We start from the raw sequence: 25,269 nt of genomic DNA, 5'->3' as shown, positions 1-25,269 counted from the left end.
TTAATTTGAGGAAACATTTAATTTAAAAAGTGTCTTTAGTTTGCAATGAATGTATTGTGATTACTGCATCAATATCAGTGGAAAACGGTCCAATAGTATCTATATCCGCGTTTTAATAGACATTTTATATTTCGAGCTTTTATTTTGAAATCTCCGAAAAACCGGAAGTTCATTTAAGTCTTCTAGTGACTGCATCCTGGTCGTGAGGAAGTTGAGCAGGTTAGATTTGAACGGTAGTGTATATATAATAATATATATGATATTATAATACTATACTATAGTATTACTATACTGTTCCTAATCAAATGTTCTATCAACGTTTCAATAGACATGTGAGCTTTTATTGTGACGTTTCCTCCAAAGCGGAAGTTGTTGTAGTAACAGTTCTTCCTGGTCGTGAGGAAGTTGAGCAGGTCGATCAGAACAACTTTAGAAACGTGGAGGTTGGTGAATATCGCATGAGCGCAGGTAAGAAAGATGAGCGTCTCTGTAATGCAGCTGGTTCATTCACCTGAAATGTCCATGATGCTCTAAGTTACATAGCTGCTATGTGCTGAACTGTTGAGATGGAGGAAATGAACCGCTATGTGAAAGTGTCCGTGTAGGTTCTCTGGTGGAAGTTGCGCGTTCATTCCGTTTGTTGACAGTAAATAAACCTCCTCAGTCTGGACTACTAGGAGAATGACTACACTTACATGACTGGAGGCTATATTATATAATAAATGTCCACGATGCTCTAAGTTAGACCAATATGTGCCGAGGTTTGATCTGAAGAGATGAACCGTGGTTCTGTCTGTATGGCTCTCTGGGGGGGCTGATAACAAACCAGTGCTTTCCCGCCCAGAAGCTGCGCGTTTGTTTACATGAAATACAATATAATTCTATAAACAAACCATATAATAGTTAGCTTGTTTACATGAATCTCTCAGAGTGGTGTTTTAGAAGAGTGGCTAGCTTGCTACTTGTGTTTAATAGTTAGCTTGGAGTATCAGACGTTTTGAGAATAACACATGACAACGGCTCATTTAAGAGCCACGAACAAAGCATGTGTGTGTGTGTGTGTGTGTGTGTGTGTGTGTGTGTGTGTGTGTGTGTGTGTGTGTGTGTGTGTGTGTGTGTGTGTGGTATTGGTGGTTGTTGGGATAAAATCTGTCTGACTTTCTCAAACATTTTCTTCTGTCACAGACTGGGTAAAGCAACAAGCCTTCATTGTCTTGACACATGTAACTGCATCAGAAAAAGCCATATATGCCTATATTTATACGTATATGTTATATTTATGTATTTTACTATTTTATGCCCCATTTTCTGGTCACACATCAAATGATATAGCAACATACTTGATGTGTGTGTGTTTTATCCTAGTAACAGTGAGTGTGTTCAGGTCCTCCCTGTCAGTGGCGCCGGCAGGATTAGATTTCATAGTACGTACGCACAGAAACGTAACAAAACTTTGCAGACTAGCCTACAATATAGGTTGGATGGTTGTATCACCTATAACGCGCTCTACACAGAGCGCAGCAACACAAACATTAACTATAATACATATGGACATGTATGTTGACACATGTAAGACAACATCTTCCAAAAATTAGGGATGCACGATATGCATTTTTTCCAACCGATACCGATATTTACCCGCTTCTCGTGGCCGATAACCGATACCGATACCGATATTATTATTATTAGTTTATTTTTTCTTTCCTAGCCCCAGGGGAGCTCCCCCTCCCAAATTTCGTTGTTTGGTACCTGTACTATATCAATGACAATAAAGACCATTAAGATATAATTTCACAGTTGATAACCTGTAGTTCATGCACACCTGAAGGTAAGAAAGGCTATGTAGTGAGCAAAGATTGATGATTTAATATTCCATAGTGATCTCACCAAATCTAACTTACATCACTATTGTTAACACAACAAAGAGAACACTTCTGACTCTTCAAATGTTCATTTATTATTTCCTCTAACAAACTAAATCTGTTATAGACAGTGCACAATGCGTTTTTTAGCCAAGATCTGGCCTCCTTTTATGAAAACAAAAAAGGCTCACCTAAGAGTAATTAGATGCGTTGTGCGACCTCATCATTGTCCGAGTCTCTCCTAGGGTCATAGCTGTAACATACTGTGTGTTGTCTCACTACACCACACTAACACACTGATGTGATTCGCTTTCTGTATCCGTCGTGTCCCAACGGAGTTGCCGTAGGTCGCGGCCAGCAACCAGAAATAAACTACACATTGTCTACAGTAAAGTCGTGTCCGTGTCTGTCAAGAACATTACAATAGCGAGCAGCGGTAAAGCTGTCAATTCCCTTGTCATCCAGTACCGGGAAACCGATGTCAGGGCTATGTGGCACTAAGTCCGCCCAGCATGGTGTCTGTAAACCTGGAGACATGTCCGCGTTAGACTGTGATGGCAGCGGATCTTCTCCCGACAGGCTAGCCATGCGACTTAGCCGTCAGCGGAGAAGTTTCTTGGGGAACACTGCACAGTGGATACACTCATCGGTAGAGATAACAGCGGCCTGGTCGTGGATTAATCCCAGACACGCTGCGCACTTAGAGTGGGTGTCCCAGCTAGCCATTTACGTCTCGGCTGTGCTAGATCCGCTAGCTGTGCTAGGTCCGCTAGCCTCAACGTTAGCCATTGCTGGCTAGGGGTTGTAGGCTAGCTGCTAGCAGGCCTCGCTACTTCACCCGTTAGCTTGTCAGCTATCAAGGGAAAACAGAGGGGCCAGGGGAGGGATATTACTATCTACCCGCTACAAGATGTGTCGTTGTGTTGTAACTCGTAGACCTTTGCCCTCCTCTCCGAACTTTTGTCGAACATGTGTTGCAAATTGCAAACGCAATATCTGCCTCAGAAACTGTGAAGAATGTCCACACCGGGGAAGGCATGTTTCGCTCGCGTCTCGTCAAAACAAACTGCGTGCCTGAGTGCGGAAACCGGAAGCAGAGCGCGGAAACCGGAAGCAGAAATATTTCCGGCTTCATAATATCGGTTAAATATCGACTAAATTTTATAAAACTGATAAATACCGATAAACATTAATGTCCCATTATCGGGCCGATAAATATCGGTGCCGATAATATCGTGCATCCCTACCAAAAATGTATTTTTTTAATGGTGATTAAGTCGAGCAGAACCCAGTTTTCGCACGTTCTATTACCAGTGGGTGGACACCCTACATTATGGTGACGGGGCACCCGAAACACAGATGAAAACATAGCCCAGGTGACAGCGCACCTAACACATGGGGAAAATATAGGGCCTATTTGTGACACTGTGACAGCGCACCAATACATAGGCTAGCACCAGTACATAGGCTAGCACCAGTACATAGGCCAGCACCGAAACGAGTTTTGCACTGTCATGTTCAGAGCCAGAGGCAGCACATACCACCACATCCCTCTGCTGCTGTGTGTCATAGGATCCGTTACGAGGACGAGGTAGCGGGCCTAGCTACATAGCTTGCTACCGTAGGGGGCTCGTCACCGTGTAACTGTTGTTTATTATATCGAGTGGGTACTTCAAAACTTCAAGTTGGTGTTATGAAAAAAAAAAACTAAAACTAGATATTGTTGACACAATAATCTTTCACTTTACGACCCCTTTGAGTCAGCGGGTGGTTCGCACATGCAGCCAGCTCCCTATGTCCACGTGAGGCAATGTCCGTTACCATGGGAACATGAATGCTGTTTCCTGATAGGCTGAAGACGTTCCATAGAATCTGGACGTTCTGCTGCAACTGAACACGTAAAATCGCTGGCAACCCCGGCGCTTGGTTGCGGCGCTTAGATGGACACTGGCCCCGGCAATGATAGCCTTCCCTGCTTTCTCCACAGCCATTGGATAAATCAGATTTTAGAAAAGCGTTTTAGGCAATCAAAATGAAATATGCGGGACATCGTCCCAATTTGCGGGACGCACCAAAAGTCGTGAAAATGCTGTGCAGTGACTAGGGATGGGACGATTATCGTGTTTGTCGTTAATCGCGATAAAAACACCCGCGATAACTTAATCGTGGAGAATTTTAATTATTTAAATAATCGTCATAATCGTATGTTATAAATAAATTGTAATATAATTGCGTTTCCTCACATGAGCCTCGCGCGAATATCCTCACATAATTTGTCTCGCGCTATTGTTCAGCCTGCATGGGTAACGTGACTGTCAAGTCAGCCTTGTCAGTCAGTCACTAGGTAACGTATGCTAGCCTACTCACCATGGCTGCATCGGCCCCTTGTCCATTGTATCCTCCAAATAAAAAAGTTAAATCTGATGTGTGGAACTACTTTGGCTTCACAAGTCAAGAACGCCAGGATGAAGAGCCAACATGCCAAACTTGCTGGAGGAAAGTGTCTGCCCCGTGGGCAAACACGTCCAATTTGCATGTGCATCTCCGTGACCGTTACCCTGCGTTGTACTCTGAACTCCAGGTAAAATGAGCCTTGCTTTACTAGTTAGTTAACATAGCAAGTGACTGTGAAATTCATCTGAATGCTCGTTAGCAACATTATGCACTGTGTGAACGTGCAGATAGCCTGTAGCTATCCTACTGTATACCTGCCCAGCTCACGTCACGAAAGTGTCCTTATCTAGCCAGTCCGGACAACGGACAGCTCTCAAATGGATTGAAATGAATGGATACGGATAGACAACGGGTGTGTGTGGCCATAGCATCCTATCCAGTAAAAAATAAATTTCAATGTCATAGAATCCGTTCGAATAGTCTCAGTGAAAAACAAATCATACAGTGAATTAACATTAAGTAGACAGAGCATCTTTGATTACAGCTTGTGCAAACGTGAACAAAATAATGACAAGGTTGAATAATAGAAGTAATGAATTAACACTAGGAAAGCCGTGAGGTGTTAAACAGTAGGGATGCTCCGATCTGGATTTTTGGGGCCGATACCGATCACCGATTTTTTCCCTCAAGATCAACCGATACCGATACCGATTTATTTTTAAATACATAACTGTAGGCCTACTGACTGGATAGCCTACATATTTTTTGCTTTTTAGACAAAAGTTTTGATCCATTAGGCACCAAGCAAACGCAGACCCATTTTTATGGCATAGTAAAGGTCTGGCCTATCACCCAGTTAGGGCCAGAAGCCCAAGTCAGTCGATATGGCTGTATAAAATACATCATAAACGTGGCCTTCATGGTTTACATACTGTTACGTCCTCCTATGTTTTCTGTTCAGTTATCTGTCTTCCCCAGGAAAAAAGAAAAAAAAAAATAATCGGTTTTTGCGATCGGCCATTATTGCCGATCACCGATCGAGTCATTTGGAGTGAAATCGGCCGATTTAAATCGGTGGCCGATAAATCGGAGCATCCCTATAGCCCTACAGCACCAGTGAGTACAAAAAAAAAATCGACCTTTGCACTCGATCAAATTTCAGGACCCTCCTTTCATGACTTTTCCTAGATATGTGCGTTCTACCACCCAGCATCTTTACATTTTCAAAATCGAGTTAGTATAAAGCGATTTTGCAGTATTTCTGTATGTGTCTGTGTATTTGCCTTGGAATTCGGCTGCCATCTTTTTCTCCAAGGCTGCAATTCTCTTTTATATCAGCAGAGGGAGCAAGGACTCACACACACACAAGGGGACACACACAAGGGGCTTCAGTGGATAAGACTGATATTTGTAAACATATATAGGCTAAATAAAGCAATAGGGATACATAAGATATGTATATGTACAGACAGTTATGAAAATTATAAACTGTACAGTATGTCTCCCAATCCCTTCAGTCGTTTGAAGTGCTGCCTGTCTATAGTGCTGCCTGTACTCATCAACGTATATTATAAAAATATATATATTTATAATATTGTATATAATGTCTTTTTTGTATATCACTGTAGACCACAGTCTCACTCACATATACACAACACATAACACAACACTGTTGTGTATAATAATAATAACTGTAATACACAACAGGCAAGATGGTTGTAGCCTACATAGATACACAGATTAATATTTGTACACTCGTTTTCGAACATTAGATAGTTGATTTTGGCAACATTGTAGTAGCCAATTGCAGAGTGTATTAATAATTTTGTTTGTTTATATATGTTTATGTAGTGTATATATAACAATATATATGATATTATAATACTATACCAGTGTTTCCTCCAGGAATTTTTACATTGGTGGCGGATAGCCCTGACCGCGCGTGCGATATTTTCGCACGCTTTTTTTTTCCCTTTTTTTTTTCAACACAACGACCTCATTTCAGCCAAAACTAGAGGATGGCCAAAAAAATAATAATGAATATACAGAATACAGTGTTTCCTCCAGGAATTTTTACCATGGTGGCGGGTAGTGCTGACCGCGCACGCGCGCATCGCGCGCGCGCGATTTTTCGCGTGCACGCGCATGAAACGCGCACGCGCGCTCAAAACAACGACGTCATTTCAGCCAAAACTCGAAAATAAAATGTTTTCCTGTAAATTAAAAACAAGGGTAGTCCGTCCGTCCGTCCCTCTCTGGAATGGAATGGAATGGACTTTATTTGTCATTGCTACAGTACAGGTACCAGACAACGAAATGGTCCATTAAATAAAATGACACGGTTCAAATGTTCACGCCGGCAGTCCGGCTCTCACACATACTGGCAGCGTCCCGGTCTGACTTAGCTCTCGTTTGTGCACGGCTTTCTTTCTTTCCTTCCTTCCTTCCTTCCTTTATGTGAAGTGGCCGGTCCCGGGCACAGCTGCCTCGCATCCGCTCAACGAGCCCGGCGGTTCGGTGCTGCGCTGATTAGCGGATGCGGGACAGCTGTGTGAGCGGATCGCTCCATCTCTCATCTTGATGAAGATGAATGATCTTTATTGTCATTGTAACAGGTACAACGTAATTTAAATGAGGAATCACAAAACAGTTTTGCAAGCGCGTCGCTTCGCGCTTGTGGGTGTGTCTAGCGCTGTGAAGGTCTGAAAAGCGGCCTAAATCTTTTTTTTTTTTTTTTGGTTGAGAAATCTGCATGGTGGCGGAGGAAATTCCATCGTGGCGGACCGCCACGATGAAATGCATGTAGAGGAAACACTGGAATATAAACGTGTGACTGACAGTCACATACACACACACAAAGATCATCAGCTATAATATAATACGAAGTAGGCCTACATGAGCACAAAAGCGGCTAACGTTACTGATTAACTGTTTACTGTAGTGCAGAGAGATGGTAGTCGTAGGCGGCGTATCAAATGACAAAGCTAAACGTTTAATGAAGGACATGAACGATTGTCAACAACACACTCAAGCAGTAAATAGAACAGTCTAAACAACTTGGGTACTACGCACTCAACTGCGGATGGAACAATACTCTCAACCTATAGTTCCGTGCGTGAATTATGTCAACCCACCACCTTACAGAAGTAAAATCACAGTCAGATGGAGCATTCGGTAAACAGCTGAGTATCAGCTGAGTTAAAGAAAACAAACTCTTACCTTTGATGACACCCACATCGGCCCTGTTTTCCCGTACTTCTCCCGTGTGTCTCTGAAGGTCCAAATGTTCCCTGAATTTTAGCTGCATGTTTTTCCAGCATGTAATTCCGTTGTCAATAAAAAAATCGTCTCCCCTTCTTTTCCCCTTGACAATCCTGTGTCGTTGCTAAAGTGACGGCACATAAGAATAGTTTTTTTACTTGCTAATGTCTGCTGATACACCAACACAGCTAGCCGATGCTGATGGCTCTCCCGCTGTAGTTGTAGTTGTAGCTGGTGGTGGTGGTACCCCGCCATAAACGCTGTTAGCTGATCCACCACCTAGCTTCTTTGGTCCTGCCAGCCATGCAGTTTCGGGTCGCTCATAGCCACTGCTAGCTTCAGCAATGTTTGAAGTGTCTGGGACATCTTTTTTCTTGAAAAATCCATCCATCTGTCGCTGTTTTCGTTTAATTTTTCGAAGAAGCTCTCTGGACTGCAGCTGCTCCCGCGTTAGCATTAGCATCCATTTTTTCTTCTCCCTTCTCACCGTCACGAGCTCAAATGACACTTGTCGGCCGATCTTACTCTTAACACTCACTTACAGGACTTCTGACACCATGTCCTGGGGGGTATTCCATCAACGTCGCTAAAGGAAAATCCTGGCTTATTTTTGATAACTCTCGCGAGACCTATCAGAATATGCCTGGATATTTTTAAGTATAATAATAGATATAATACCACAGTTCACATTTAGACCAATCAGGAGCCCTTGTGTCACGTCGTCAACTGAATGTCATTAATCTGATTTTGGATCAGCGGTTAGAAAGAGATGGGCGTGGATTTAGGTGCACTTTTAGTCAACATCCATTATAGCGCTGATCTAGGATCAGATATATTTTAATCAGCTAAAATGTTCAGATTTTTTTTTTTTTTTTTTTGGAGAACTTTTTTTGTGGACTGAATCAATTCGTGGCGGAGGAAATTCATTCGTGGCGGCCCGCCACCAATAAATGCATGTAGAGGAAACACTGTATACTATAGTATTACTATACTGTTCCTAATCAAATGTTCTATCAACGTTTCAATAGACATGTGAGCTTTTATTGGGACGTTTCCTCCAAAGCGGAAGTTGTTGTAGTAACAGTTCTTCCTGGTCGTGAGGAAGTTGAGCAGGTCGATCAGAACAACTTTAGAAACGTGGAGGTTGGTGAATATCGCATGAGCGCAGGTAAGAAAGATGAGCGTCTCTGTAATGCAGCTGGTTCATTCACCTGAAATGTCCATGATGCTCTAAGTTACATAGCTGCTATGTGCTGAACTGTTGAGATGGAGGAAATGAACCGCTATGTGAAAGTGTCCGTGTAGGTTCTCTGGTGGAAGTTGCGCGTTCATTCCGTTTGTTGACAGTAAATAAACCTCCTCAGTCTGGACTACTAGGAGAATGACTACACTTACATGACTGGAGGCTTCAAATAGTTACAAGATTGACTTGACACTGGACGAAGACTAACAAGACTGTTAGGAGATTGTATGTGTCTGTAGGCCTACTGATTGTATCCCTTTCTAACTAATGTCATTTCAGAGTGTTTATTTCAATCTTGCAAGAGGAGCTTCTGTACAGTCAACATGGTGCCGCATCAATATGCCGACAGCCCTCCCTGCATGTGAATGCTCTCCGCTTCTCTGTCTAGGTACATGTGGGAAAACGAGGGTTAGGGTTAGGTGCTACGTCGACTTGGTACATGCTGGCATGTCTAATCCTATCCCTAACCCTAACCCCAACCCTAACCTTAACCCTAGCACCCTAGCACCTAACCCTAACCCTAGTTTTCCCACATGTACCGTCTTGTCAGCTCTCGCAGAAATCCGCTAATAAACTGTCGGCATCGTGGTCCGTCGGCACAGCGGGTGGGCCCCAGTCAACATAGGGTTCCAAAGTACAAAGCCCACCTCTCTATGGGGTTGGTTCATCTTCTAGTTTCAACATTCAGTTCTTGTACAACATCACGTGGGTACAGATAACACAGAGCATAACTATTTCACTTTAGCCTTGGAGAGAAGGGAGTGAGAGTCTCTCTTTATCTAGCACCTGCACTTTTAGTCACATACCATTCTTGTTATTCATCCAGTCTTCAGTGAATGATAAGATCATCATTATTGTATAAAATACATGTTTCTCCCCCGCCAGCTGGTCAGCGCAGTAAGGCTGCCACGATTAGTCGACTAGTCACGACGACGTCGACTACCAAAATCGTCGCCGACATATTTGGTAATCGCCGTAGTCGCATGTTTTTTTTTAGCTGAAATAAGCGTTTTTTTTTTTTTTTTTTTTTCGCCTAGCACCAGGGGAGCCCCCCCTCCCAAATTTCGTTGTTTGGTACCTGTACTATATCAATGACAATAAAGACCATTCATTTCATTCGATAAGCATTCGTTTTTCTTCCCTGAAGCTGCCACTGGCTAGCGTCTCCCAGTGTCTTTGATGTACATGCGCAGTGTCGGTCATCCGGGGCACACGTGACTTCCCCGGAAAAACAAACAGAGAAATGTCTTCCTGTCCTCGTACCTCTAAAGTGTGGGAGCATTTCAACCACAACGTTGAAAAAAAGAATGTAAAATGTAAAATTTGCAAAGCTGAACTCGCTTATCATGGCAGCACGTCTATGATGCGCGAGCATCTAAAAAGGAAGCACGTTGTGGCAGATGACGAGGAAGACGATGGCTCGTCTCGGTAAGCTAGTTAGCTTGTTATTGGCTAACGATATCGTTACGTTAAAAGCTAAAAATGTTAGCTTGTTATTGGCTAACGATATCGTTACGTTAAAAGCTAAAAATGTTGTCTTAACGTTACAGTGCTAAGAAGGCGCGTTCTACTATGAGATGAGTGAAGCAAAGCAAAACTTTTGTACTCTGTACAAGTATTTACTTTTGTTTTTGTATTCTTTTGGTTGCCTAGTGCCTAGCCTACCTCATTTTACTCAGCAGTTTGCACCCTCTACTACTCTTTACATTACATTACATGCAAGTGATGCCAGAAATAAATCTGCAAAGTTCATAAAAATATCTATTTTTGAGTGAACAATCATTTTAATTGTCTTTATTTTTAGTTAGCACATGCCTACAACAACAACTAACAACTTCAAGCTAAATTTAGAAGCTGATTTAGAAGATGCTAGCTAAATAAGAGCGATTGAGTAATTGTGCGATAAGCTGTAATTTATGATCCGATTAGTCGACTAATCGTTAAAATAATCGGTGACTAGTCGACTATGAAAATAATCGTTTGTGGCAGCCCTACAGCGCAGTCTGTCAGCACGCGTCCCGCCACACCATCTGGCTGCTTTGGCCCATTTTTCCAAATCTGTCAGTTATTTACAACTGACTGCATGTTATAACAGTGTAATAACAGTGTAATAACCAAAAAACACAAAATCAGAATTAGATTTGACATGTTTTTAGTAAAATAGATACTGTGATTGCACATAGACAACATATTTATCATGTTCAATTTGAAAGTATAAGTGTAAAACATCTGTCCAAGAAAGTTGGTGAGCCCAATGTATACTTCTGCGTAAAATCGACGGCGTAACCTATGCCGTAGCTTGCGTAGGCCCGCCGTAGGCTACGCACCTCTCCAAAAATGTAACTACACGGCAGTGCCTACGCAACCGTAAGCACTGTGATTGGTCCGCTTGGTAGCACATGATTCCGACTCTCTCGTAGGCCAAAATGCGGAAGCCATGACAGAAATGTCATTTACTTTTTTTGTAATTACTTATTAATAAAGATTTGAAAAATTATGATAACCATCCTATTATCTTAGTTTAATGTCATTTCAATGCATCATAGAACTTTTATTTACAACAAGCGTAACAAAAAAATAATCGCAATTATGCCGCTATGAGTACACCGTTCCAACGGAGCGCCCTATGGAAGCGTCAGGCACAGCCTTCCTATAAGGAGCGCGATTCACATTTACGAGATACAATCCTGTTTATTTATAAATAAATGAAATAAATATATTAATATTTAAATAACCACGGCAAATGTAAAAGTGCACCAAATCACAGCCCTGCAATCAGAATGAACCATGTAAAATGACTGTTCAGTGGCACGTTATTACAGTGATAAATTGCTCCTATCCGAGGCACAGAGTTACAGCTCAAATCTAGACTTCATAAAATAACATCAGGCATGACTAATATTAAGGAGGAAAAACAGTGGCTGTGTGCCGTGCTGACACGCGCCGATACAGCCTGGAAATACAAAGCGGTGATTAGGCCTTCCTCAAACCTCATCGTCAGACATAAAATACAGAAATAAACAAACATTTACTAAATAAATAATAAACTCCTCACCTCGCGAATACTTCCAAACTCTTTGGTCTCGCTGATTTCAGTCACATCAGGTAGGCCTATATCTAATCAGTCAAGATAAGACTTTGAGTTGGAGGTAAATACATTAGCGGACATTTACTAAATAAATAATAAACTCCTCACCTCGCAAATACTTCAAAACTCTTTGATCTCAACACATGGGCTCGACACCGAAAGCTTGCACGGGAACAAACGTGAGTTCTGAAGTCTCCCGGGACTTCCCTTATAGACTTTAGCCACATTTGGCTCTGAACACCTAGGTCCTAGTGTCCCACAGGTTACATACATTTATCTATAAGAACTGTGATTGGTCCGCTTGGTAGCGTCTAGGGCTGCACGATTTGGGCAAAAAAATCGAATTGCGATTATTCTGACAGATATTGCGATTGCGATTTAATTTGCGATTATTATTTTTTTAAAGAAGTTTTTGTAAAGTGCGGCCATATCTCCGGCTAGGAAGGTCGTATCAACGTGCAGTTTGTTTGTACGTCTTCAGGGGACTTAGGAGCACAAATTGGCTCCCGTCTCTAGCAGCCCCACAGCCCGAGTTACGAGTGAAAGAACTAAACTTACATGAAACTTACGTTGGGTTGCTTTTAGGGCTGGGCAAACGATCAAAATTTCTTTTTCGATAATCGCAAGAATTAACGATCAATTATCGATTAATTGATAAGCTTTTTTTCATTTTTGATTTTTTTTTTTTTTTTAAATAAAAAAAATAGGGCAGAAATAACAATAGGGCAGAAATAAATAATAAGCATGTTTTCCTTGGGGAAAAAACTTTATTTGTGTTGCTATTGCACACATTCATTCATTCACATTCAAACTAGACACTACAGTCAGATAACAATCCTCTTAAACAAGGCAGTGAGTAGCCTAAATTGTTTTACTTAAAAACACATTTTACGTTATAAATAAAAATATAGAAAATAAGTAACTCACCATAGGAGCAGTAAAAAACAGTTACTCACAAATAGGAGGATGACTGAAAACGTTAGTGTCCTTAAAAAAAATAAATCCAATTTATTAATGATTATCGAGCAAAATATGTTGTGATCGATCAATTATCGATCGTCGATCATTGATGCCCACCCCTAGTTGCTTTAAAGTCAAGCTTCAGTTTAAGATTCACTGTGTAATACATGTGATGGAGCATTACTAACCTGACTCAGATGGTTTGTTTCACACAACCATCTAGGAAAGCTTCATTGGAAGCTGTTTGGAAAAGGGCGGGCACTTTAAAAAATACTTTGCATTGGATGAATCTGTCTATCATGGACTCATTTCAGAGAGCATTACCACATGATACCATCAAACTGTTAACTGCTCTAATTCTAATGCAAGGATGAGAACTTAAAAAATATGAATTGGAACAACATATTTATTTTATGGTTTTCTCTCTCGTAAATGCGGAAGTCATGACAGAAATGTATTTTTTCCCCCTGTAATTACTTATTAATAAAGATTTGAAAAATTATGATAACCATCTTATTATCTTAGTTTACTGTCATTTCAATGCATTATAGACATAGACACAAGCATAACAAAAATACATTTTTTGATCGCTATTATGCCGCTATGAGTACACCGACCAACGCGACGCGGACCGACCAACGCAGAACTATAAACTGGGAGAGCCCTTGCGTAGGCTACGGCGTAGCCGCACGTAAATTTGACGCAGAAGTATAAATTGGGCTATTTTGGAAAAACAGGCCAAAAAAAGAAAACTATGTACAGGCGTTTTTTGAACACTCTCCTCTCTGGCTGAAGACACAGGCCTATGTCACACTGTTGGGCCTCTGGCTGAAGACACAGGCCTATGTCACACTGTTGGGCCTCTCTGGCTGAAGACACAGGCCTATGTCACACTGTTGGGCCTTTGTGGAAATCCCTGAAACAAGTAGTGCTCACATTGCAGATTTTGCACCGTTGTCGCCCCTCGCTGGCTAACAGTGTAATAACAGTGTAATAACAGTGTAATAAAAGTGTAATAACAGTGTAATAACAGTTTACTTAGTGAACAATAAAGTGTGATTGCATAAATACAACATGTTTAGGCTGGCGAATTGGTGACCGGCTAGGAGCATCACCGGCACCAGCATCTCCACGGCCCTGACTGAGCCTACGGCCCCGCCTGTTCTCTGTCCCAGCAGAAGACGTCCTAAAAATAGATAATGAGAAAATGAGAAAGTTAAATCAATATCTGTTGTCGGCTATATTTACTAAAACACACACACTGTTGAGGCCACTGCAAGTTTGAAGATATTAACATACCTGCAGTTGAAAAAATATGTGCCTTCCACTTCCTCCCAGTGTGTTGTCAGACTTCCACACACACACACACACACACACACACACACACACACACACACACCTACACCTACACAGACACACACACACACACACACACACACCTCCACCTCCACACACACACGCACACACCTCCACACACACGCACACACACCTCTACACACACACACACACACCTCCACATCCCCCCTCCACACACACACCTCCACATCCCCCCTCCACACACACACACACACACACACACTTCCACACACACCTCTACACACACGCACACACCTCTACACACACACCTCTACACACACACACACACTCCACCCACCCCCTCCCTCCCCACACACACAGATTTCTACCTAATGCTAATAGCCCTGTACGCTAGGTAGAGGTATTCTACCTAATGCTAATAGCCCTGTACGCTAGGTAGAGGTATTCTACCTAATGCTAATAGCCCTGTACGCTAGGTAGAGGTATTCTACCTAATGCTAATTAAGGCTGCCACGATTAGTCGACTAGTCACGACGACGTCGACTACCAAAATCGTCGCCGACATATTTGGTAATCGCCGTAGTCGCATGTTTTTTGGGAGCTGAAATAAGCGTTTTTTTTTTTTTTTTTTTTTTTTTTTTGCCTAGCACCAGGGGAGCCCCCCCTCCCAAATTTTGTTGTTTGGTACCTGTACTATATCAATGACAATAAAGACCATTCATTTCATTCGATAAGCATTCGTTTTTCTTCCCTGAAGCTGCCACTGGCTAGCGTCTCCCAGTGTCTTTGATGTACATGCGCAGTGTCGGTCATCCGGGGCACACGTGACTTCCCCGGAAAAACAAACAGAAAAATGTCTTCCTGTCCTCGTACCTCTAAAGTGTGGGAGCATTTCAACCACAACGTTGAAAAAAAGAATGTAAAATGTAAAATTTGCAAAGCTGAACTCGCTTATCATGGCAGCACGTCTATGATGCGTGAGCATCTAAAAAGGAAGCACGTTGTGGCAGATGATGAGGAAGACGATGGCTCGTCTCGGTAAGCTAGTTAGCTTGTTATTGGCTAACGATATCGTTACGTTAAAAGCCTTCTTACATTATTTTACGTTGTCATCAAAGTGATACTTATCAAATAGCTAAAAATGTTGTCTTAACGTTACAGTGCTAAGAAGGCGCGTTCTACTATGAGATGAATGAATGAATGAATGAATGAATGGTCTTTATTGTCATTGCTACAGTACAGGTACCAAACAACGAAATTTAGGAGGGGTGGCTCCCCTGGTGTTAGGAAAGAAAAAAAAAAAACTTTTAAAAACATCACAAGAAGGGAAGGAGCTGGTTTACATAAATAAAGGCTATGTACACTATCCACTATACTATACTGTACAGATAGACGACTAGGGTTGTCATATTGCACAATAGATGAGTGAAGCAAAGCAAAACTTTTGTACTCTGTACAAGTATTTATTTTTGTTTTTGTATTCTTTTGGTTGCCTAGTGCCTAGCCTACCTCATTTTACTCAGCAGTTTGCACCCTCTACTACTCTTTACATTACATGCAAGTGATGCCAGAAATAAATCTGCAAAGTTCATTAAAATATCTATTTTTGAGTGAACAATCATTTTAATTGTCTTTATTTTTAGTTAGCACATGCCTACAACAACAACTAACAACTTCAAGCTAAATTTAGAAGCTGATTTAGAAGATGATCGCTAAATAAGAGCGATTGAGTAATTGTGCGATAAGCTGTAATTTATGATCCGATTAGTCGACTAATCGTTAAAATAATCGGTGACTAGTCGACTATGAAAATAATCGTTTGTGGCAGCCCTAATGCTAATATCCCTGTACGCTAGGTAGAGGTATTCTGAAGTAAAGCTCAGTTTACATGTAATGTAAATTCGCTAGAACTAACGTAACATACCCAGGTTCAGAAGAAGAAATCGGTCCGTTGTCGTCCTCAACGAACCTTTTGGGTGGTTTCGTTACTCTTGATGTTCTTCGTGACATTTTTCATATATATATTTACAGAAATTCACAAAAACTCACAAAACGTTTTAAGATACCAATGCTAAATACTGCTAAAACACGACTCGCACAACGCCGCTTCTCTCTCCCCGCTCTATTTTTTAAAGCCCTGATTCTATTTTTAGTTCTCCTGACACGTGGAGCACTGTGCTTTCTTTTTTTGGCGAACTACCGTAATTAGCCTAAAACAGAAAGGACGAGCAACTTCTCTGCTTTCAGAAACTGTTTGAATTTTTTAGATTGGGCATATAGTTCATGAATTACATAGTTCATGATAGTTCATATATGCATATAGTTTAATGAATTACGAAGGAATTTTGGTTTGAAGGAACTAGGGGTTCGAATCGCCCTCCACGGTTCGGAACGCATGTGTACCGCGGATCAATTGCAAAATGTTAACAAGTAATAATATTACTTAATATCTTACTTAATATCTCTTGTAAATCACAATGTAGAGTTGCCATGAAAAGATAGACGCGACAGTTGCGGGCTTTGTTTTACTCTAAAGCGCAATGATAGGTTGATAATGCGAAAGAAAAAGAATCCGTTGTTTGCTCACTACACGTGAAGCTGGGAATCCACAACAACAAGGCTGCGTTCGTAAATCCGCTCTGGAATCTGATCAGCGTTCAAGGAACGCCTCTTGTCCAATCAAATTACTTGGTCCCTTTATGACGTCGGACCCAGTGTGCGCTCCGGCGCTCTCAAAGCGAATTTACGAACGCGGCCCAAGTGTATCATGTTACGTTGTTCGGCGGAGAAGAACTCGAAATGCCTCCCTCGTCATTTAAATCCCATGTATGGGAGCACTTTGGCTTCTCTGTCAACTATGGCGGGAGGCACGAAAAAGGTAGCTCAACAACTTCTGATAATGTAGGCATTTTTTTCATACCATGTTCAAAATAAGGGTTCACTTTATTATTTAGTTAAAAGTGGCATAAAACATGTTTATTCATCTGCTTTAAAGAGCCCAGTGATTCACTGCTGCAACCAGGCGCCTCCTCCCTCTCCCCTATCATTTAAATTGAGTGTATTTCAGTATAATTATGTAATGTTTGAGTGTAGAATATGTTATATATATATTATATATATGTATGTATATATATATATATTACCAGTTTTGACATCTTGAATGTTGTTGGTTTTTGTCACATAGTAAAAGTGGTGTTTTTACAGAATTCAAGAAAAAAGCAGTTTTTATAAAAACAAAAATGTTTTGTGTTGATCCGAAAAATGATCCGATCCGTGACTCAAAAACCGTGACACGATCCGATCCGTGAGTTAGGTGATCCGTTACACCCCTAGAAGGAACGCTGTAAAATCCTGTCTGCGCCAACAGCTCCGGTTTGGAAGGGTTAAGTGTCTGGTTAGAATGACAGGTGGAGGGAGTAGAGAGTTAAGTGTCTGGTTAGAAGGGTTAGGTGTCTGGTTAGAAGGGTTAGGTGTAGGGATGCTCCGATCTGGATTTTTGGGGCCGATACCGATCACCGATTTTTTTCCTCAAGATCAACCGATACCGATACCGATTTTTAAAAAAAATACATAACTGTAGGCCTACTGACTGGATAGCCTACATATTTTTTGCTTTTTAGACAAAAGTTTTGATCCATTAGGCACCAAGCAAACGCAGACCCATTTTTATGGCATAGTAAAGGTCTGGCCTATCACCCAGTTAGGGCCTGAAGCCCAAGTCAGTCGATATGGCTGTATAAAAGACATCATAAACGTGGCCTTCATGGTTTACATACTGTTACGTCCTCCTATGTTTTCTGTTCAGTTATCTGTCTTCCCCAGGGGGAAAAAAAAAAAAGATCGGTTTTTGCGATCGGCCATTTTTGCCGATCACCGATCGAGTCATTTGGAGTGAAATCGGCCGATTTAAATCGGTGGCCGATAAATCGGAGCATCCCTAGTTAGGTGTCTGGTTAGAAGGGTTAAGTGTCTGGTTAGAAGAGTTAAGTGTCTGGTTAGAAGGGTTAGGTGTCTGGTTAGAAGGGTTAGTTGTCTGGTTAGAAGGGTTAGGTGTCTGGTTAGAAGGGTTAGGTGTCTGGTTAGAAGGGTTAGGTGTCTGGTTAGAAGGGTTAAGTGTCTGGTTAGAAGGGTTAGGTGTCTGGTTAGAACAGGGCTCTACGCTAACCTTTTTCACTAGGAGCACATGTGCGCCTAAATGAAAAATGTTAGGGGCACACAAAGAAATTTAGGAGCACAGCAATTTTTTTTATAATAACACATTTTTATTAGTGATTTTGCCATTTTTGCACCAAAATCACACATTGGCCCATGCCTACAGCCCTACTAGACGCAGAGGATATCAGTTGTCCATATGCTTTTGTATGTTGGCCGTCTGGCACGCTTAGAGGTCAGCCAGCGGTCCACGGCAGGAGTGTGATCGAAGTCCTCGACAGAAGGCCCCTCCAGGCTGATCCTCATCAGGTCTTCGGTGGTGGAGACTCCAAGGCTGCTTCTTGTTGAATTCTTAATGCGGTTCTGCGCAGAGAAGCCTCGCTCACACTGGGCGGCTGAAATGGGCAGCACCAGCATAAGCTGCACCAACTCCAGTATGTTCTAGGGAAAATATGATATCTTTCAATTTCATTTAACTCTTACCATTAACTTATTAAAACCAACAACAGATGGATACCATACATAACCACTCAGTACTGTTGGTCTACCTTGTAATCCTGCCTGTAGGGGTCCTTTGTCAACATGGTCTCCCACAGGCCACTGTAGGACTTGTTCTTGAAATTGTGGCTGACCAGGATTTTCAGTCCCTGCCACTCGTCCTGGACCGCAGCCTTGTGGAATGTGGGACTTGTAGTTAAAAAAAAAAAAAATATTGTAGTGTAGTGACCGCTCGTTAGCGTGCAAAGTATTCAGAATTCACGGCGTGTGTTGACTCAATCACCCAGGCTGCTTAGTACGCATGCAGAGAGTGAGAATAAAGCGCACATGATTGTTTTTCTACCGGCAAAGCGACTACATCGTCCAGTTATTTCCTTTCCTGCCTCTCCTTCTCTTTCTCCTTCTCCATTCTCCGATTGCACCCTTTTTTCTTTTTCTCCTCCTCCGCTCTCTCTCTCTCCCTCCCTCTGCGGGGCCACGTGAGCTATAAGCACATGGCTAGCGCGCGGCCAGTGACGTCACGCCCCCCTCCCTCAGCAGAGCGAGAGGGAGACACACAGTGAGCGTGCTGTTCAGCTGCTGCTGCTTGCTGCACATGGCCAGTAGAGTTTGCCTTCAATAGTGGGCTGAAATCTTTCACTCGTGAATTATTTTCCCGGTTCGCGCAGATTTATTTTTAGAATAAAAAAAAATAAAATAAAAAATAAATATCTGTACTCGCACAGTGTGCTCGTGAATTTATTTCTCTAGTCGCACAGATTTATTTTTAGTCGCAATTGCGAGTGAAATGGTCGCACTGTCGAGCCCTGTAGAAGGGTTAGGTGTCTGGTTAGAAGAGTTAAGTGTCTGGTTAGAATGACAGGTGGAGGGAGTAGAGAGTTCACTGTCTGGTTAGGGGTTGTTGTTGGTATTGTTTGAGAAATATACTCTTCACTGTTTCTGCTTCCTTTGTTTCCACTGCACAGATCCACCTCACAGCCCAGCTACCATGTCTGACCCCAGGTCCACACAGTCCCCTGGTTCTGGCTGTGGTTCTCCAGCCCTGGAAAGCACACACGGCCGATGGATGGTGGCAGTGAAGCTGGAAGACTGCAGGAAAACACTCAAACTCAATGTGGCAATTAAAGAGGAGGAGGAGGAGGAAGGAGGAGAAGAGAAGAAAGATGTGATGGTGAAAGAAGAACAGGAAGAAAGGGGAGAGGAAGAAGAGAAGAAAGATGTGATGGTGAAAGAAGAACAGGAAGAGAGGGGAGAGGAAAAAGAGAAGAAAGATGTGATGGTGAAAGAAGAACAGGAAGAGAGGGGAGAGGAAGAAGAGAAGGAAGATGTGATGGTGAAAGAAGAACAGGAAGAAAGGGGAGAGGAAGAGGAGAAGGAAGATGTGATGGTGAAAGAAGAGGAAGTAGAGGAGAAAGATGTGGTGATGGAAGAGGAGGATGAAGAGGACAAGGATGATGAAGATGATGAAGTTGGTGAGGATGATGAAGATGATGAGGATGGTGAGTTCATGTTATGTATTTGGCGAAGGCCAGGCCAGGTTAATGAGTAGATCAAAGGGCGCTGGCAGATATTTAGGCTGCATTTACACCGCAGGTCCAAGTGACACAATTCTGATTTTTTTCTCACGTTTTTTCTCATATGGCACAGATGGGTTATGTAACATGCAGGTGTAAGCAGTAAACAAGCACATTGACTCTGATATTCTCAGATCCCATTCAGGCCTCAATCTCATGCCGGCCGATATGAATCTGATATGTGTCATGTCTACTGCGGTCTCAGCAGGCAGGTCGCATATACAGTGCTGTGAAAAAGTATTCCCAATTCCGTGTGTTTTTGCATGTTTGTCACACTTAAATGTTTCAGATCATCAAACCAATTTTAATATTACACAAAGATAACCTGAGTAAATAGAAAATGCAGTTTTTAAATGATCATTCCATTTATTGAAGTCAAAGAGTTAGGGTTATACAGGTGAATAGTAGCAGGGTTATACAGGTGAATAGTAGCAGGGTTATACAGGTGAATAGTAGCAGGGTTATACAGGTGAATAGTAGCAGGGATTCAGGGTTTCAGGGTTTTTCCTGCATAGAGAATTATGAGGCGGCCGCCTCCGTCATATTTCTTGCCGCCTCCAGCTCTCGTCAAAACTCTGACAGTCGTATTTTCGACAAGCGTTGCACTCTGTGGATTTCTGTCATTTCTAACTGCAATTGCGGCATTGCGCCCATGTGGTGGCGGGGGCACTATTTAACCTTAACCCTGGTGGCGCTGTGCTGCAAATAAGCTTAGCTTTGGTGTTTGCTAGTGAAGACAAAACAAGGAACCAGCCAGCAACATGTTGAGCCCTGGACTTGCGCACTTGTCACTTTGTCAACTGTCAGAATAGTCTTTTAGGTCGAAACGTTATTTCATATCAAAAATCCCGAAAGTCACATTAGTTGGCTTGCTGTTTCATTATCCAGAATGACAATTTGAGTCTATACCTGCGTTAGTCAGTGCTCCTTCTAATGTATTATTTGCAAAATGATCATCATTCATTCACACACATGCCCATGTTGGCATGGGTTCGAATCCGGTCCATGCCCTGCTGATATACCCACTCCTCCTTACTTTCCTGTCCTATCTTCACATCTTCATTTTGAAGTCTGTCAGGGGTTTCAATTGCTGAAAAGTTGTATTAATCAGACAGTCAACAATAGGTTTTGGACTGACATGGTACTACTGTCATTAACAAGGACTAACAAACTTTCTCTGTCATAACCTCATTTTGTGGCAGAAAAACCCTGAGTAGACGTTTTTGATGACGCGATCAAACAGTGCAATGCTGTTCTTATTTATTTATTTATTTTCAGTTATTGTGCTTTGTTGGTAAAGCCTTATGTCTTCTGGAGTGTTCAATAAAAGTGATCAATAGAAGTTTTCACAATTTCTTTCTTTGAAAAGCATGAATGAAAAGCAACATTTATTTAATGTATCCAATGGTACAAAAATAAATGAAAAACTGCCGGTACGCATTCAGTATTCGGCCAAATGTTTCCTTAAATTCAGCTTCGGACAAGAAATTTCAATTGTGTGCATCCCTTTTTTTATTTAAATGACACAGTTCTATCAAGGATGGAATATTACAGGTTTCCATTACAGGTATCCTAACACTCTGAACACTTCATGTTCCCACAGCGTGTGCAGACTCCAGAGATGTGGTGTTACTTCTGGCACTGCTGAGTCTATGGAAGCGGCACTTGTTCTCATGTTGTTTCTAATCCTGTATATGTTCCTATTCTTACAGGAGAGAGCTCCAACCCAGACTCAGACATGGAGCCCAGCTCCACCGCATCAGGAAGCCATAAACAACACAGACGGAGGAGGAGGAGCTCAAGACAGAAGAATCACCACTGTTTAGATTGCAGTGAGAGTTTCATTTGTCCAACTCACCTTAAATCACAACCACAGACTCAAGGAGGACAGAAGACTCACTCTTGTCTTCAGTGTGGAAAGAGATTTGGTTGTATGAGCAAACTAAAGAGCCATCAGAGAATTCACACAGGAGAGAAGCCATTCTGCTGCTCCCAGTGTGGGAAGAGTTTCAGTCGCGCAGGTGAACTAAAGAGACATCAGAGAATACACACAGGAGAGAAGCCGTTCTGCTGCTCCCAGTGTGGGAAGAGTTTCAGTGAAGCAGGTGACCTAAAGAAACACCAGAGAATACACACAGGAGAGAAGCCATTCTGCTGCTCCCAGTGTGGGAAGAGTTTCAGTGTAGCAGGTGACCTAAAGAGACATCAGAGAATACACACAGGAGAGAAGCCATTCTGCTGCTCCCAGTGTGGGAAGAGTTTCAGTGAAGCAGGTGACCTAAAGAAACACCAGAGAATACACACAGGAGAGAAGCCATTCTGCTGCTCCCAGTGTGGGAAGAGTTTCAGTGTAGCAGGTGACCTAAAGAGACATCAGAGAATACACACAGGAGAGAAGCCATTCTGCTGCTCCCAGTGTGGGAAGAGTTTCAGTGAAGCAGGTGACCTAAAGAAACACCAGAGAATACACACAGGAGAGAAGCCATTCTGCTGCTCCCAGTGTGGGAAGAGTTTCAGTGTAGCAGGTGACCTAAAGAGACATCAGAGAATACACACAGGAGAGAAGCCATTCTGCTGCTCCCAGTGTGGGAAGAGTTTCAGTGAAGCAGGTGACCTAAAGAAACACCAGAGAATACACACAGGAGAGAAGCCATTCTGCTGCTCCCAGTGTGGGAAGAGTTTCAGTCGCGCAGGTGAACTAAAGAGACATCAGAGAATACACACAGGAGAGAAGCCGTTCTGCTGCTCCCAGTGTGGGAAGAGTTTCAGTGAAGCAGGTGACCTAAAGAAACACCAGAGAATACACACAGGAGAGAAGCCATTCTGCTGCTCCCAGTGTGGGAAGAGTTTCAATGTAGCAGGTGACCTAAAGAGACATCAGAGAATACACACAGGAGAGAAGCCATTCTGCTGCTCCCAGTGTGGGAAGAGTTTCAGTGAAGCAGGTGACCTAAAGAGACATCAGAGAATACACACAGGAGAGAAGCCATTCTGCTGCTCCCAGTGTGGGAAGAGTGTTAGTCGCGCAGGTGAACTAAAGAGACATCAGAGAATACACACAGGAGAGAAGCCGTTCTGCTGCTCCCAGTGTGGGAAGAGTTTCAGTGAAGCAGGTGACCTAAAGAAACACCAGACAATACACACAGGAGAGAAGCCATTCTGCTGCTCCCAGTGTGGGAAGAGTTTCAGTCGCGCAGGTGAACTAAAGAGACATCAGAGAATACACACAGGAGAGAAGCCGTTCTGCTGCTCCCAGTGTGGGAAGAGTTTCAGTGAAGCAGGTGACCTAAAGAAACACCAGAGAATACACACAGGAGAGAAGCCATTCTGCTGCTCCCATTGTGGGCAGAGTTTCAGTGAGGCAGGATCCCTAAAGAAACACCAGAGAACACACACACTAGTTAATACGACTGCTCCCAGTGTGGGAGGTGTTTAAAGGTGGCAGGAGCCCTAAAGAAGAAGGGGGGGGGGGGTCTGCTGGCTGCACCATCATCTACTGTATGTACATGTGCTTGTTGATCGGATCAGGGAGAAGGTTGTGTCACAACATGAGCCTTTTCTATATTATTTTCTCTCAATTCCTCCTGTCCTCTCCTCCTACCCTCCCTTCCTCTCCCTCCGTCCTCCCCTCTCCTCTCTTCACTTCCTCTCCTCCCATCCTCTCCTGCCTTCTTCTCTTCACTTCCTCTCATCTCCTCCCTTCCTCTCCTCCCCTCCCCCTTCCTCTCTTCCTCTCCCCCCTCCTCTCTTCCCTTCCTCTCCTCCCTTCCTCTCCCTCCTTCCTCTCCTCCCTTCCTCTCTTCACTTCCTCTCCTCCCTTCCTCTCCTCCCTTCCTCTCCCTCCTGGAGAGTGAAGGAGGAATCGAGGTCGTAGGAGTTGAGATGTCCTTGTCCCCTCCTGCGTCATGTGGTCACCGCCCCTTCCACCCAGATGTGGCCTTGGTGTTTAGAAGCCGAGTGTGACTGAATACTGGTATGTTGTTATGTTTGCAATAAATCCTCCTAACGTTTCAGCTGGAAGTCTGAGATGTTGTGTACATCCTATCATATTAAGATATACATCCTATCACTTCTCAGTTTTCTATTAGATCAGCTTATTTTCTGGACATACGATTGGACGTACTCCAACACTGTTCCTCCCCCCACATTTGTTAGATTGGCCTCTAGCCTGCGTGTACAGATTGTTTAATGATGTTTATTTTTTTTATGGGATTTTCTTATTTTTGATGTTATGAAACGTTAAAGGTTGAAGAGCCTCAATGTAACAAACAATAGTTTTAACATCACTTACTTATACTCATAGTTTGTTGTCTCAGTGTTATGTTTGTATTTCTATTCAGTTCAGTTGTGTACGTGTTTTTGTAGTCCACTAAATCTAGGACTACAATTCCCCAGATATCTAGCCTTTAGGTGACATATTTGACACGTGTGTTGTGTGCTAATAAAGTGATGTTGTTTGAACCTTTTATACTCCTGCATTCACTTGTCACTGCTTTATGCCTGAAGAAGGTCTGTGTCTATTCTCTATCTCTTCTACAAAGAACACGTAATACATGTCAATAAGATAAGAGCAACCACAAACAAAATCATATCCATGGAGCAAAACGGTGGGATGGCACAAAAAACCAGAAAAAATACACAGATACATAGCTTTGAGACAGAAATAACACGCTAGTGTAAATTGCACACGGTGAATTTGTGTTGGATAAAAAAAAAATCTTCTGAACTTTTTATGTTTTTATATGTTTATTGTGTTTGGGACAAATACAAATCAAATCAAATCCCAAATGTCCAGAAGTGCTAACCTGTTGTCTTCCTTGTTGTGTTATTAGTACCAGATGCTGTCTGCTGGGGAAGTGACCCCTCAGCCCCCCTCAGAACTGAGCCAGAGCTTTGCTTTGGGTCTCGCTTCTCTTGCTC

General features: G+C 42.5%; 1 protein-coding gene across 1 annotated transcript; it reads left to right on the top strand.

Annotated features, from left to right (window-relative positions):
* Positions 1-19,997: 19,997 nt before the first annotated feature.
* LOC308169310 (uncharacterized protein) lies at positions 19,998-24,722 on the top strand (the record flags this gene model as incomplete). Its single annotated transcript, XM_080543996.1, has 3 exons — positions 19,998-20,274; positions 22,062-22,181; positions 24,715-24,722. The coding sequence occupies 3 exons, from the start codon at positions 19,998-20,000 to the stop codon at positions 24,720-24,722; spliced, it is 405 nt and encodes a 134-aa protein (XP_080400122.1).
* Positions 24,723-25,269: the final 547 nt, after the last annotated feature.

The sequence above is a fragment of the Nansenia antarctica genome, assembly GCF_963989245.1.
Source record: "Nansenia antarctica genome assembly, chromosome: 13".
Lineage (NCBI taxonomy): Eukaryota > Metazoa > Chordata > Actinopteri > Argentiniformes > Microstomatidae > Nansenia > Nansenia antarctica.
The sequence above is the reverse complement of the archived record's forward strand: the minus strand, read 5'-3'. Positions and strand labels throughout refer to the sequence as shown.